Here is a 16,412-nt window from a genome sequence, read left to right as displayed (position 1 = left end):
GAAACGTCATCAGGGCTGTAATCTGTAAATTGTCTGTTTTAATAGCTTTCACTTGTAGCTTCCCTCTTCTTTGAAGGCCCCCCCCCCCCCCCCCATCTCCTGACTGTCCCTGTCTCCTTCCATCACTAATATCTATACAACATTCATTAAAATTACCTTGAGAGCTTTTTGATATTTACACACCCTTTTGATTATTACATTTCAAGATCCTGACTTGCCCAGGACAAGTAGCTTCATTTTGTTAGAAATCTCACAGATTTTATGCTGAGCCAAATAGCTTAATGAGTAGGGTGTTTATCCGGAATGTAACAGGTTATTGGGTTTGAATCCCAGGTAAGGCAGTGCTTATATTGAACTGTGTAATATATTAAAGGGTACTATAACTGAATAACAAAGAGCTGGCACAGGGCTTTAAAAAGTCTCATTACGGCACTGAATCATATGACAATGGATGCATGGACATGCCTCAGCTGGGACAAAGCCATGTGACAACAGTGTTTTGGCATGGTCATAGCAGCGGTGTGGTCACTGTTGTTATGAAAGCATATTAAACAAATACAAACAAAATGAAAAAGGTGTATATGGAAGAAATACAATGAACGGAATCATTGGATATCCAAAAGGAAGCTTTGCACTTGAATAGTTTGTAGATTTGCAAATTCAATTGTATAGAAAGATAAAATGTGTATTCTCTTGCAAAACAAGGATTAGCTTTTTCTCCCAATAAATAGACAAGTACCTAAGATATTCATATATTGAATTTTCATTTAAATTCAGTCCTATATATAACCTTCTCGTACACTTGTCACGGAAGACTATACAACAATTCAGCACAATTCAAGGTTCATACTTCAAAGTCCATTTGAACAGTTATTACGACTCAGTGTTCTTTCATATATATGCGCTAGATGATTTTATTGCCATGTAATATTATAGTGCATTATAGTCTGTTGGGTGAATTGACTAGGATGTGAGTACTATTGAAGATGGGTGGTAGCCCATAGCAACCAATCTGGTTCTACATGGTTAATATAGTAAAATGGGCGTTCTAAAAGGGCAGCCAATCAGATTCTACATATTTATTTAGCACCTTCTAGAAGATAATAGATAGAATCTGGTTGGTTGCTATGGGAAACATCACGACTTCAATAGAACTCTCATCTTAGTAATCTATCCCTGAGTGGTACATTTGGTACTTGTTTCCTAGCATGGCCACAATCGCGGGCATCGGGTGTCATTTTTAGTGGTATACGACGCGACCGACGCGATGCCCCCGATTTTCCCATTGAAATGCATTGTAAAAAGTCAATATCGCGTCGGTCGTGTCGTATGCGGCTAAAAAAGGTTTAAATGGTCCAGACGCGATGCCCCCGATTTCTCCATAGGGAACAATGTTAAATGCCTCAATTTACTCGCGATGCCCCCCGATTTCCCATAGGAATCAATGTTAAATGGCTCAATTGACCCAAATCATCATAGGGAACAATGGTAAATGGGCCAGAAAACCCAAAAAACACCCCTGAACAGTGAAATGTCCCCCCAAAAGTAGTTGACGCCACCCCACGATCAACGCGAACCCGAAGCGTGGCGAGCGCAGCGAGCATGCGAGGGGTGGCGGTATGCGTCCTCCGACCTTTTCATACCCCCACTATCCACGACGGCGTGGAGTTGAGAATAGAATAGTAGTAGTAGTAGTAGTACGTTTATTTATAAGGCGCCACAAAGTGTCCGCAGCGCCGTACATAGCAAACAAAAAAAAAAATTACAAGGTAACGTACAGGGTGTGTAGAAAGATACAGTATAAATAGGGGTATAGCTGGTAGAACTAAAATCAGCATCAGTTCAGAAGTAGGTGTCAAAATAGTCAAGGAGACCGAAGATGAAGTAGAGGAAGGGAAGAACAGGACAGAAGCCCAGGTGAGGTAATGAGGTAGGGTGAGTACGTGAGGAAGGAGGGCCCTGCTCATAAGAGTTAACATACTAAAAATAGGTGGGTGGACGAACGAAATACAATAGGATAAGTAGGAACGGAGGGGAACGGAGGCAGGATAGGAGGATCAAAAGAGGTTAGGAGGAGGGATAGGCTAGTCGAAAAAAGTGGGTTTTGAGGGAGCGCTTGAAGGAGGTAAGGGAATCAGATAGCCTGATGGGTGGCGGGAGGTTGTTCCAGTGCAGGGGGGCAGCGCGAGAGAAATCTTGGACACGGGAGTGGGAGGAGGTGATTAGGTGAGAGGTCAGTCGGCGGTCAGCGATGGAGCGAAGAGGACGGGAGGGAGTGTGGATAGAGATCAGTGAAGAGAGGTAGGGAGCTGTGGAGGAGGAGAGAGCCTTGTAGGTAGTGGTGAGGAGTTTAAAGAGAACTCGGAAAGGAATGGGGAGCCAGTGAAGAGATAAACAGAGGGGGGAGGCGGAGGTAGAGCGGCGGGAGAGGAAGATGAGCCTAGCAGCAGCGTTAAGAATGGATTGGAGAGGTGCGAGGCGGGTGAGAGGTAGCCCAGAGAGAAGGATGTTGCAGTAGTCAAGGCGGGAGATGACAAGAGAGTGAATGAGAATTTTGGTCGCGTTAGTGGAGAGGAATGGTCTGATGCGTGAGATGTTGCGTAGGTGAAAGCGGCAAGACTGTGAGAGAGCACGAATGTGGGGGGTGAAAGAGAGGGAGGAGTCAATGATGACACCGAGGCAGCGCGTTTGGTCGGTGGACGTGATCTCGGTTTCACCAATGCTGATGGAGATAGTGGGAGAAGAGGGGATGTTCGGGGGATGGAAGATTAGAAGTTCAGTTTTAGCCATGTTTAGTTTCAGGAAGCGTTGGGTCATCCAGGCTGAGATGGCCGTGAGGCATTCGGAGACCTTGGACAGAAGTGATGGGGATAAGTCGGGGGAGGAGAGATAGATTAGGGTATCATCAGCATAAAGGTGGTAATGAAAACCATAGGAGCTGATGAGGGTGCCCAGAGAGGTGGTGTAGAGGGAGAAGAGGAGAGGGCCAAGGACTGACCCTTGGGGAACACCGACTGGCTGGGGGGTAGTAGGAGAGGAGGAGCTCTGAGTGGAGACGGAGAAGGAGCGATCGGAGAGGTATGAGGTGAACCAGGAGAAGACCGTGCCAGTGATGCCAAAGGAGCGGAGGGTGTTGAGCAGGAGAGGGTGGTCAACAGTGTCAAAGGCAGCCGACAGATCAAGCTGGATGAGGATAGAGAAGAGGCCTTTGGATTTAGCCGATAGTAGATCGTTAGTGACTTTGGTCAGGGCAGTTTCAGTGGAATGTAAAGGGCGGAACCCGGATTGGAGGGGGTCTAGAATGGAGTTAGCAGTAAGGTGGCTTAGGAGACGATTATAGGTCAGACGTTCTAGGAGTTTGGAGGCAAAAGGGAGGAGGGAGATGGGCCTGTAGTTGGATGGAGAGTTGGGGTCCAGATTTGTTTTTTTGAGAATTGGGGAGACAAGAGCGTGTTTGAAGGAGGAAGGGAAGATCCCAGAGGATAGGGAAAGATTAAAGAGGTGAGCCAGGTGAGAGCAGACTGATGGACTGAGACGACGGATAATATTGGAGGGGATAGGATCAAGCGGGCAGGTGGAGGGAGAAGCGGATTGAAGGATAGAGTGGACTTCAGCAGCAGTGGTGGGGTAAAATGAGGACAGGGGTTGGAAGGAGGGGAGTGGAGATGTAGGAGGGGAGGAGGGAGAGGGTGAGTGAGCGCAGCGAGCCACCGAGCCAGAAGCGTGGCGAGCACATCGAGCCCCGCGAGGGGACGCAGATACCTTCACAGGTAAACGCGTCCCTTCGCGGGCTTCACAGGTATCCGCGTCCCCTCGCGGGGCTCGCTGCGCTCGCCACGCTTTGGGCTCGGTGGCTCGCTGCGCTCGCCACACTATTCTATTCTCAACTCCACGCCGACGTGGATAGTGGGGGTATGAAAAGGTCGGAGGACGCGTACCGCCGCCCCTCGTGGGCTCGCTGCGCTCGCCACGCTTCGGGTTCGCGTTGATCGTGGGGTGGCGTAAACTACTTTTGGGGGGACATTTCACTGTTCATGGGTGTTTTTTGGGATTTCTGGCCCATTTACCAGTGTTCCCTATGATGAATTGGGTCAATTGAGCCATTTAACATTGTTCCCTATGGGGAAATCGCGGGCATCGTGTCGGTACCATCGCACCCGATTTTTTAGTGCATGCGATGGCCGCGATGCCCCCGATTTTTCCTCACGATGCCCACGATCATGATCGTTGTGGCCGTGCTAGGAAGCTCTAAAACTGAAAAGAAGTGATGTTGCCCGTAGCAACCAGATTCTGTCTATCATTTTCTAGGATGCAAAATAGAAATGATAGGGGGACATTCACAAAGATGGGAGTTCTAGTTTACATAGGGTGTTGCTATGGGCAACCAATCAGATGCTATATATTATCTTCTAGAAGGTGCTACATAAATAAGAAGTAGATTCCCATGGCAACGTCTTATGTGAAATAGAACTTCCATCTTATTAAATTTCCCCTACAGAATCTTATCGGTTGCTACAGGCAATATCAGGTAATGCTGTTCTATGTATTCAAACCGATAGATTTATTTGTGCTTTAACGCCATTGGTGCAACCAGTTATTTGAACATTGAACATGAATTATGTTTATATTAATAATTTGTTGCATTTTTTTTTTCTTTTTGCTCAAATATGCAAAAAGGGGAGATTCGTCTCTAATGAATGAATCGCCGAGAGGTTACATAACAGCACATCCAGCGAGCAGAATTTCTTGGCAACACAAATTCTCATTTCTATAGAACATCTCAGCTGTGGCTTTATGTTCAATAAATGATGATTCTCCTACCGTCGCATGTACATTACCGACACACAGCGATTAAACATTAAACCCACTTAGTATTAAAACAAAATAACTGGTAATTGCAATTAATATGACAGCCAAATTAAATTAACAGTCATTCTGGCATGCACAATTTGCAAAAACACGTCTCTGCCGTGTGGAGTGTACATGTTTGTGTGTATCATTGCTATCTGCTAGCATACTCCATTGCTAACACATCAGCATGCAGCAGACATTGTAGACATTCCACCTTTGCCAACGATCGGAGGAGAGAAAGAGAGAGAGAGAGAGAGAGGGGGGGGGGATAAAAAATTGCTGCCGTGGTCAAGAATTAAGCCATTTCATTAGATAATACAATAATTAGATTATCATTGATGGCTGTCTATCACACGCTCAGAGTGTTTTTGTTTTAGATTTTTTTTTTGGGGGGGGGGGGGGGGGGGTTACTGCTGCTGTCATTTACTGTACAGTGTTGTAGCAGACATGTTAAAAAAAATAACATGCCTGAACACAGCACAGCTCTTACTGGCAGGACAAAGACAGAAGACAAAACCCTCGAGTCCTACCGGAGGAAAGCACTATGGAAATAAAAAATGATAACGATAAATAAAATATCCTAATTGTTTTTTGTTTTTTTCTATTACATCGAGACATAGTCAACATTCCAATTTTTTTTTTTTTAAAGCGGAACATGCAGAAATGTGCTTTTTTAATATTAATGACATGCAATTTCTCCACCGTTTCAATTTTAACGGCTAGTAAAAAAAAACAAAAAACATTTGTGCTAAATCGGTGAAACAGTTAATCCCACCCCCTTATATTCTGTTTTACTTGAAAAACAAATGACATGTTACAACCCCCTCCATGCTTCAGTGCTCAGCCTGTGCTCTGTGTCGGCGGCCGTGAGAGAAGAGTGCAGTACAGTAGCTACCTGGAACGTTTCACAGTGCCATCTCATATCCATGTCTGCCTGGCTACCCTGCTTGCTTATGGCTTTTTTTCCTTAATTCTTAATGGAAATCCTAGGAAATTTAGTCCATCCTCTGAAATCAATACTGGTGACAGAAGAGCTCCCTGACTCAGTGGGAGATCAAGATGATAAATTGTCTGCGCATCAGCTTGGCCTATCAGTGCCCTGCACACAGATTGGCGAGGAAAAAGAAGAGGAAGAAAAAAAAAGACAGAGACACACACACACACAGTAAAGGGCTTCATCCGTCACGTGTCATGGATAGACCAATAGCTGACGAGCTGCTGGGAGAAGCGAGGCTGCAGCTTGCTAAGCATATGAGATGTGAAGCATAGAGACATCATGTGCTACTGAGCTATGGTATCCTGGAAGAGGATGCAGCTAATGACTGCGAAAGCAGTATTCTAAGTGCATACTGTCCGCTCGTGTGATTGGGCTTGGATGGAATAACAGGGGCGGCCACCAGAACAACAGGGATATCAAAGCATAACTCAATTCGTTGTTCTCGTTTCATTTTATTTTTTATTGGAATTTTTTTTTCGGTGGCGACGCTGATTATTCCGATTCTTCCATCTGATTTCAGATTTGCAGCCTAAAGCCTGACAATTAACATACTGACGGCGCCGTCTCGAATGTACCTAAGTGCAATTATAAATGTATTCCCAGGTTAATGGATGCTAATTTTTCTAAGTCATGTAATTTCACAAGACATCTCTGTATGGCAATTACACTGCATTAATATTCGGGTTTTTAAGCAAAGATTGATTGTTTTGGCGCTTTGCGCATACATACGTAATTGCTGTTTTCCAAGGAGCTTTAAAGAAACCGCTAACCCAATCATAATAAAATTGCGATTATTATTATCCTTTATTTATACGGCGCCACAAGGGATCCCCAGCGCCCAGTTACAGAGTACATAAATGAATAAGCGAAACGGTGACTTCCAGTTAAATAGAATTGAGGACAAGTATAGGGTACATAAACATAGATGCGCCAGCAGGGGACACTGGGATAAGTATCAGGGTAGCAAAAATATACAGGATTTGGTGCCATCAAAGATGGTTTAGAGAAGAGAAGGAAAAGTACATGAGGGAAGAGGGCCCTGCTCGTGACAGCTTACGTTCTAAAGGCAATAAGGCATTTGTAGCAATTGTGGTAATGCCTAATTATTAATAAAAATGTGCAAACAGTGGAACTTTTTGTAGGTCCACTTGCCCCCAGCAATCCTGATTGGTCTCTGATGAATACAATAGGCAACAATAGGAAACGCAGTGTGTTCACTGGAAATCAAAGCTTGCGTTTACCGCAGACATGGCTGCTGGGTGCAAAGTTTTGGCGATGCAATTTTCCTGTTTTGCTGTTGCTTCAATATTTCAATTTTATGGAAATATATAACCTATGAAAGAGCTGGGATAATGAGTCACTTTTTTTTCGTGCTGTGTTTCGTGGTTAGGGAATGACTGGGAAAATGTTTACCAATTTCTGCCAGCAATAATCGTAATAATTGTGTAATAACACAAAAATAAATTTGCTGAACAGTTTCAGAAAATGTTCTCATACATTTATTTGTGGTTTTATTGCTTTATTATTCCTACAGCATTGCACCATTCTCATCTTCCTTATACAAGATTTTGGATGTGGTGTTGCACCCTACCTCTGGAATTCCCGACCTCTCCCTATCAGACTCTTCACTCCTCTACAAAACTTCAAACGGGTACTCAAGACCCACTCAGCCAACTCTCATCTTAATCCTATGCTCCTTGCTCACGTCTACCCCATCGGTGTCGCCACTGTCTGTTTGCCCCTCCCCTTTAGAATGTTAACTCTCATGAGCAGGGCCCTCTCCCTCCATGTGCTTCTCCTTCTCTTAGGCTATCTTCACATGCTCTACAGCCTTTCAAGTGCCATTTAAATAAAGGATAATAACATGAGTACATTAATTTGCATAGGTTGCAATGCAACCAGGCTCATCTATGGGTCAAACACAACTCTGTTACAACGTATCTACATTTGTGACTGTAGGGATATAACTGTGTGGCTGTGCGACATTTACAAATTTCAAGATGGTGACCTTTCTGAGAGATATCTTTCACACCAGGGTTAGAGAAGGTGTAGGTGCAGAGACTGAAATACCATTGGTGCAGCATGTGCATTGCACCGGGGCCCCTGAGGACTAAGTGGCCCATTCCTGCCTAGACCAGCAATGACTTCTTCGGTTGGAGTAAAGGAGGGGGGCCAAATTATATTTTTGCACCTGGGCCCAGCACTCACAAGTTCCACCACTGTGTCGGTGCACATTGATGATGATGACGACTATCGTGCCATATACACATAATCCTGACCAAGGGCAAATATTGCCATTTAGTTTTGTGCACACAATGGGGGAGCAGTTATAACCGACTTGACACAATCAAGTACAGGAACAATTTTTGGGGGGCAGCATATTAGTCACAGATAAGCACTATGCATAATTTAACACAATACTTGTTTTTGTTTATTTTTCAAATTGGAGTGGTATACATTTCAGTTTTCCAACTAATAATCTATAATACAAATTAAACATTTGTTAACTAGGAGACTGCAAGCCTGTCTTTTAGACTCTTGCTTCTGCTCTGTATTATTAAGAGATAAACCATCACCAAGGTATGGGGTACGCACCATATTTAATTGAATCAAAACAGCAAAAGTATTTCAAATATGTCATTGTACTCAATAATACAAAGGTCTGATAAATCTTTCTTACATTTTCCATAGTGGGTTTACTCGAGACGTCATTTACATTCAATGTATGCACAAATATTGCACAATGTATGTTATCAGTTTAATACACATTTATAAGCTTTCTTCTTGGATAGAATGTAATACTTGATATATCATTAAATGCATAAATTATGGTTATTCTGCTAACTCCCAAAGACATTAAGGTGAATGAAATGTCATTAATGATTTAATGTAAGAGAATAGACCATTTTGGTGCAAAGGTCCCTATCATTAACCGTTATTTCCTATGGCAGCCTTACATGCAGAATAAAACACAGTGTCATCTTTTATGCTTGTTATTCACTGTGTATTACCGTTGAAATAAGTATGCTATAAAATTAATTCAGAGTCTAATAAATACAATTCTGGTTCCTTTATCTGATTATAACGCCATATTTTCTTCCCCATATAATTGCTAAGCAATATTTCTATATTATACGTTGTAGGATTTTTTAATTGTTGCTAAATTGTTCTACAATAGATTCTGCCAAATTTCAGAGCTTAATTTGAATGAGACAATTAACCAGGAGGAGCCTAAATACTTAAATAATCTCTTCCATTACCATCTCCTGGAGCAAACATTCTGTGTTGTGTATAGTATAGCTAGAGGGAAATAATGGCTCTGGTCAGAGCCCCTGAGAGATCTATCAGGCAACGGTACAAGAACATACCGGAGAGGTGTCAACCATTCAAGGGGGCAATCCAATTGCGGGTGAAGGGCACTGTATCTTGCACCTCTCGCGTGCCAAGCTCCCATCAAATTTGAACAATTATGTAAGCAACCATTGGGTCGGCCAACCAAACTGTACGAGTCCAAGCTGTTGGAAAGACTTTAGGAGATCACAACGGCTGGGGGAACCTAGAATTGGCCTACTAGTGAGTCTCTTTCTTCAAACTCCCGTACAGTTCTCATTAACTATGAGGGATTTTAGTCTCTCTCAATACCAGCGACAAAATAGCATAGTATTTTGCATACGTTTAATAGCCTTTCGAAACACATTTCCTTCTCTCTGCCTTACTAGCTCTTCACAAAAAAGCCAAGGAGACGCATTTATTTGCATAGTGATTCGTTCACCTCTACGGAGTGACTAACCACGCGGAATCGAGCATTAGAGTCATATGAGAGTGGTTCTAAACTCCAGTCCTCCAGTACAGCTTTGAAGGCCATGGGTACTGTAATTGTAGTGGGGACCCGATACCTCTCCCCCTCCATTCATGGTAATAAATAAAAAAATAAAAAAAAACATAACTTACTGATCCTGTAGTCTCACGCTGTCTATATACATGTTTTAATACAGTGAACGACTATCAGCACTCTGATTGGTGGATGGCTCCAGTCATTAACCAATCAGCAAGTTGATTGCTGCACGCTGTCTGGCTGCCAGCTTGGATGTAGGTAGAGAATGCTGCCTGGCTGCACTGATTGTGTGTGCTAATTAAAGTGGCCGGGCAGCCTTTTCTACATGCCTCCCAAGAAGCTCCAGAGACAACAAACAAGGAGGCCGATGCCCCCTGGCCCAGCTGACCTTTAAAGGCCACCAAACTCATGGGGCTCAGTTGGTCAATATGTTAAAATGGCCCTGCTCAAGTACCCCTAACAAATCTGTTCTTTGGATAATCATTATAATGTCCAACTTTTTTGCTGAACCAGGCCAATGTAATGGCGTGCGTCCATAGGCGTGTGCACAGGCAATGATCACACCTTTCACTGCCTACATCTATCACCATACCCCACTCTGTGTCTTGCCCACTTGCACCTGGCTGAAGATCATATCATGGTCTCCATAGTCTGAATGCTGTTGCTCTGCCTGGCAGATTCCCCCCCCCCCTCCGTTCCCACTACATCCCAGCCAAAGTATAAAAAAAGTTAACAATAGCAATATGTTCTACTTTGTGAAGTTTGTACAGTGCCATTGTGCACTGCTAGCCCCTTATATCCCTGAAATCTTTGCTAGTACCTCTTCAAAGACCGGGACAGAGGAGAGACGGAAATAATAGAGACGTGTGCACACAGTCACCCAATACTTTTAAAAAGATTGTTATATTCCTACAGAACCGTCTGAAATTGTCTTTAAAGGTCTATTTGAGCTCACAAGCGACATTGCAGAACAGAAACATCCAGGACTACAAAACCGCTGCAACCTTTAAGAAAAACAAGAAACGATTTCACCAGATACAACTGATTGTCTACTCTAGGAGCTTGTTGTATTCATCACGCACACACTAAATTTCTTATCTGCTGTATATTGCTGTTTTTCCTCAAGCAGTAGCTTATTCCGACTAAAATGCATTGAGTTGTTGAAAATAAATGGAGACAATCAGCGACTTGTAGGTGGAGTGCTTAATGCACAAGGTTGGAGGAACAAGATAGCTAATTTGACATGAATGAATTACAATGAAGGCGCTGGGTATCAGAAGATAGGTTCCATTATCTTCTGATGTGCAATGTTTTTCTTTCGAAATAACAGTGACAGATTATTAATATTCATTCTTCAAAGTACAAATCGACTTGCAGAAGAAATTAGCAATAACTCTGATTTCCATGGTTTTGTTGAGTTACAGGCTCGCTAATAGGCAGTTGTTTGTCAAGTTCTATCCAGCCATGCAGAACATCTGCTGAACAACGAAAAAAACACAAAAAACGATTTTCGGAATTAGTCCGTATTCATCTCCAGACTAGCCGTTCAATTTTTCTTGGTCACAGTCTTTTTCAAGAACTGAAATCTGATTTAACCATAGGATATGTATCGGCAGTAGGCACAATGGGTGCCAATCAAACCATGCCGCCTGAATTATTCAGTCTCATGTTTATGCAGAAATGTAATTAGGAATCTGTTAATCAGCCACAAATGTAAGTATTGTGCTATTTAGAACCATGGGTCCGATTCACTGTTGTATGTAATCCGATGATTCTCATGTAGTGCCCACTAGCTACAGCATGATTGCCATGTTGCCTACATTTGGGGGTTTCTAAAAATGGAAGCGTTTTGCCTCTGCTTTGTGGGAATGGCGAGGTGTGTATATAATTGTATAATCACATATTACATACCTCCCAATTTTTGCAGGACAGTCCTGTTTTGTTTTTTTTGACTGTCATGATGACCTACCCTTGGGCAGCAATGCCCCTTGGGGGGGGGGGGTAGTTGGGGCATACTCAGTCACTCACTATATGCTGTGAGCATGTGATAAAGGGGCTGGGGGCATGGCCAGTAGATCACAGAGCTGGGGAACAGGGGCGTGGCACACATGAGCATCAGTCCCTTTTTTGGGCACTGCTTCGGATTTGCCACGTGATTGTCCCAACTCCAAGGTGACAGATGTTGGGAGGTATGTGTATATATACATATAAACAGTGTATTACATACTGTATATTATTATTTTAAATGTGTAGAGAGTTTTTACATAGTGTATTAATATTATCAACGCATCAAACTAAACAAAAAAGGGTACTTGTTTCCTAGCACGGCCACAATCATAAGTAATCGTGTCCCTTAATTAAGGGACACGATTACCCCGATGGACCCGATTTCTTTTGAAATCAGGTCCATTTTGCCGGCTAGGAAACAAAAATCGGGGGCATCGCGTCGGTCGGGACCATTAACATTGGTCCCGACGCGACCGACGTGATGCCCCCGATATTTGCATTGACTTCAATGTTAAAATTTTTTTTAACATTGAAATCTTGTCGGGAAGTTAAAATATCGGGGGCATCGCGTCGGTCGGGACCATTAACATTGGTCCCGACGCGATGCGACGCGATGCACCCGATTTTTACATAGGATTCAATGTTAAAAAAAATTTTAACATTGAAATGGTGTAAAAATGTCCAAAAATGTGAAATGGGTCAATATGACCCATTTCACATTATAAATGTCCCCGTCGTCGCCCCACGATACACGCCAACCCGAAGCGTGGCGAGCGCAGCGAGCCCGCGAGGGGCGGCGGTACGCGTCCTCCGACCTTTTCATGCCCTACTATCCACTAGGGCGTGGAGTGAGAATAGAATAGTGTGGCGAGCGCAGCGAGCCACCGAGCCCGAAGCGTGGCGAGCGCAGCGAGCCCCGCGAGGGGACGCGGATACCTTCACAGGTAAACGCGTCCCTTCGCGGGCTTCACAGGTGTCCGTGGCGACGCGGACACCTGTGAAGCCCGCGAAGGGACGCGATTACCTGTGAAGGTATCCGCGTCCCTTCGCGGGGCTCGCTGCGCTCGCCACGCTTCGGGCTCGGTGGCTCGCTGCGCTCGCCACACTATTCTATTCTCACTCCACGCCCTAGTGGATAGTAGGGCATGAAAAGGTCGGAGGACGCGTACCGCCGCCCCTCGCGGGCTCGCTGCGCTCGCCACGCTTCGGGTTGCCGTCTATCGTGGGGCGCTGTGTACGCGCTTCCATTTGGGGGGGTTTGGAATTTTTTTCATTCAATCCAATGTAAAATTGGGTCCCAGGGACCCAATTTACATTGGATTTAATGAAAAAATCGGGTCAAAAATCGGTCGGTCGCGTCGATCGCATCGCATGCGACCAAATCGCATGCGATGCGATCGACCCGATTTTTTTCAGCACGACCACCCCGATCTTAATCGGTGTGGCCGTGCTAGGAAACAAGTACCCAAAAAAGTACCTTTGTATCTAATGGAACCCAACTACTTAAAATTAAAAACTTGGAGTGGGCAATTAACTGCCCACTCCTCATTCACCCACCTAAACAAAGGATTAATTTACTGTGCAATTCGTGGGAAGCACTGTATAGACCTATTCTATGCACCCATTGATCACAGTAACCCATTCTGGGAGCATTAGGGAGACATAGCCAAGGTGATGAAGATCAGTGTGGGGGGGGGGGGGGGTGAGGCGGACATAGATCCCCCAACATGTCTCAATCTGATCTCACTTCTGGTGATTGTGACCAGGCTCTGCACCTGCACTTCTAGACTAATTAGCAGGGCACTGGGCTCTGTGCACTGTGCATGTGACATCATGACATCACACTAACAGAAGAATAGTTCTTCAATCATCCAGCCACCACCACCTTAAGAAGGAGCATGGAGAGGATCCATGAAAGTATTGGGGGGGGGGAACAGAATGACAGGCTGATGCTACTGATATGAAGGTGGAAGAAACGCAGGCTGCTGCATTAATACAGGAAAGGGGGAAGGGGCACACATCCTGTTGTAGAGACACCAGAAGCAGGTGAGACACAGGCTGCAGCAAAGAAATGGGGGGGGGGGTGTTTAAGTTAATGCCTTGGCAAAGATAATAGGAATCCTAGTTTTATGAACATAATGTCAACACAAAGCCAAATCAGCCATTTTGTTCAATGCAATTGTATATCCTATTAAAAAAAATGTTGATTAACCAATGAATTTGAAACCATTTAATTCCTGCCTCTTTTCCTTGAGCCTCCAGTAAATTTCCTTCCCAAAATGGCCATCATCTCCTCTTGCATCCTTCACAACTATCTCCTCTGAGGTGGTGGCCCAGCCTTAAAAAGTGGCATAGTGCTGTGGGTAAGGTACTGTAGGTGCAGTAGCTTATTCTGGAATAATATACAATGTTGTTTTTATATAAAATTGTATGTTTGTATTTTTCTTAAAAAAAAAAAACCCACCTAACATTCCACATATTTCTCATCTGAAATAAAAGCGGTTCATTTACCAAATGATGGGTAATGTTTTTTCTTATATAAGCTATATATTTTCCAAGAGTCTAAATATAGGATGGTTGTATAGGTTACACACGAATCTATATAACTGGGTTTTTTTTATCTGCAAATGTAGACCCAATTAAACAATACCTCCTTATTAATCACTGTGCATAACAATGGATAATGATAGCTAATTATGTATAGTTGTATTTAGCAGTTCTCGTTAAAAGATTTAAAGCATAATAAAGGAAAGTCTTTCCATGAGATGCAATACGACTGACGACAGAACAATGAGTTGTGTCACTCTTGTGGGGTTCGTTCTTTTCTTGGCCATTTCAGAGTTTTATTGTGGAACTTCAAACAGCAAATAGTATGTTTAACCATTTCACAAAACAAGGGACAAGAGAATTTTTGGTGGACTCAGGCGTGGATTCTACCTAGGGGCTGCACCCCCCCACCCTTAAAATCCTCCACCCATGTATGGAAATAAAATAAAAACATAAAAACATAAAATCATGGATAATGAAAAGCATTACTGTATTTTCTAATGTTAAGCATGGCACTCCATACAGTATGTCCTCTAAAAAGATCCACCTGATCTGCAACATCTTCATCTTCCTCAATTCTTATGATTTAATGCCAGTCACATGACACATCAATCACACACCTTTCATTGTAACCTTTAAATACTAGGGAGTGGGCGGAGTTAGTAAGCTGGAATCAAGTGCACCCCTTTCAGTTCTGGGGTCAATCCAGTGCACTATGGAAATGTGATCTATCTGTACAAACAAGTAGTGCTAAAAGTCAAAGCAATCTTCAAACAATATTGCTGGCATTGGTGCACGAGCGGCAGGAAGCCCTGTGCATGACACTACCACCTCCCGACGTATCATCCCCAGAGTTAGTTAATGTAAACTGTCAGCACAAATCTGTATTCGTCCTTGCAATTGGAGCCGTCATTTCTGATGCTTCAGACTCATCTGGCGTTAGGGAATTCAAACTGCCAGTGCAAATAAATACTGAGAGGCTCCAGCATTGGAATATCACTGAATATCTCTGACAACCAGCAGGAAATTTTAAATTAGCTTATGCTGTTTCAGGTACTTATCATCACCTTTATCTTAAAAATTAAAAACGTTTTGTGGGGGTTCCCTTTCAAAGCATTGAGACATTATGGAGAATACTTTGGAAAAACAATTTGGAGCAAAAAAAAAAGTGACGGTACTGTATAAAATAAATCAATTAAACAAAACAAACAAATACATCAAATAATATACTGTAAATAAATGAATACAAAAATAAGTAAAATAATATAAATACATAAAATAATATAAATAAATAAAATAATACAAAAATAAATCAAATAATATAAATACAAAAAATAATATAAACAAATCAAATAATATAAATAAATGATTACAAAAATAAATAAAATCATTTAAATACTTAAAATATATAAATAAATCAAATACAGTAACTTATATACATAAAATAACTAGTAACTAAAAAAAGGGACTAAATAAAGTGACTATGGGGTTGGTTTTTCCATCAATATTAACAGAAAACAACCCTTCGAATAATTACTTAGCCGGGCCAGTTTTGACAGATGCCTACAAGCGTGAACCAGATAGCCAGTAAACGTTTGTACTATTGATTTAAAAAATCTAAAAAGATACATATTTTAAAAAGATTAAAATTGTTATAAAAATGGATAGTAACTTTTTTTTTTCCAATTGATTTTCATGGGTTTATTGATTTGCTGCAAAATGTCTGCAAATCTTTTGTTAAACAAGCTTAAGCTGGCCTTACGTGTAACGATTATCTTTCCATCCAGACAACTGGTTGGCATGTTTAAATGGAAATCTGGAAACATATGGAAGCAAATGTCAATCAGCTGTATGCTCCCAAACACAGGAAAAGGGATAAAAAAAAGTCATTCAGACAACTTGATTAAATCTATTCCATTTGGTTTTCAGGGCTTGGGAGCAAATGATTGCTTGTGTTTTGCTCCCATATTCTGGACATTGCCAGATTTATGTTCCAACCAGCCAACCACAGAAGTTGGCTGGTTGGACAGATAATCTTTAGATGTTTGGACAGCTTTACTCGTGCTTTGCATGGGGAAATGTGGCAAATCTTATTGATATGGGTTACCTCTTGACAGACAGTATAGAGCAGGGCTGGGCAATTGCGGCCCTCCAGATGTTGATGAACTACACATC

General features: G+C 42.7%; 1 protein-coding gene across 27 annotated transcripts in view; it reads right to left on the bottom strand.

Moving 5' to 3' along the window:
• Positions 1–16,412, bottom strand: part of NRXN1 (neurexin 1) — a 1,139,759-nt gene that overhangs the window by 55,685 nt on the left and 1,067,662 nt on the right. The window contains exon 1 of one of the 27 annotated variants that reach the window (XM_083175262.1): positions 5,747–5,957. The exons of 25 other annotated variants lie outside the window; for them this stretch is intronic. In XM_083175262.1, the coding sequence (XP_083031388.1) occupies positions 5,747–5,779 (33 nt within the window). In that variant the 5' untranslated portion in view covers positions 5,780–5,957. Of the gene's footprint in view, positions 1–5,746; positions 5,958–16,412 lie in introns of those variants that run through there. One more of the 27 variants, XM_083175259.1, reaches the window with a different exon arrangement.

The sequence above is a fragment of the Crinia signifera genome, chromosome 3 (assembly GCF_055691185.1).
Source record: "Crinia signifera chromosome 3, ASM5569118v1, whole genome shotgun sequence".
In the NCBI taxonomy this organism is placed as follows: domain Eukaryota; kingdom Metazoa; phylum Chordata; class Amphibia; order Anura; family Myobatrachidae; genus Crinia; species Crinia signifera.
This window is presented reverse-complemented; position numbering and strand designations above follow the sequence as displayed.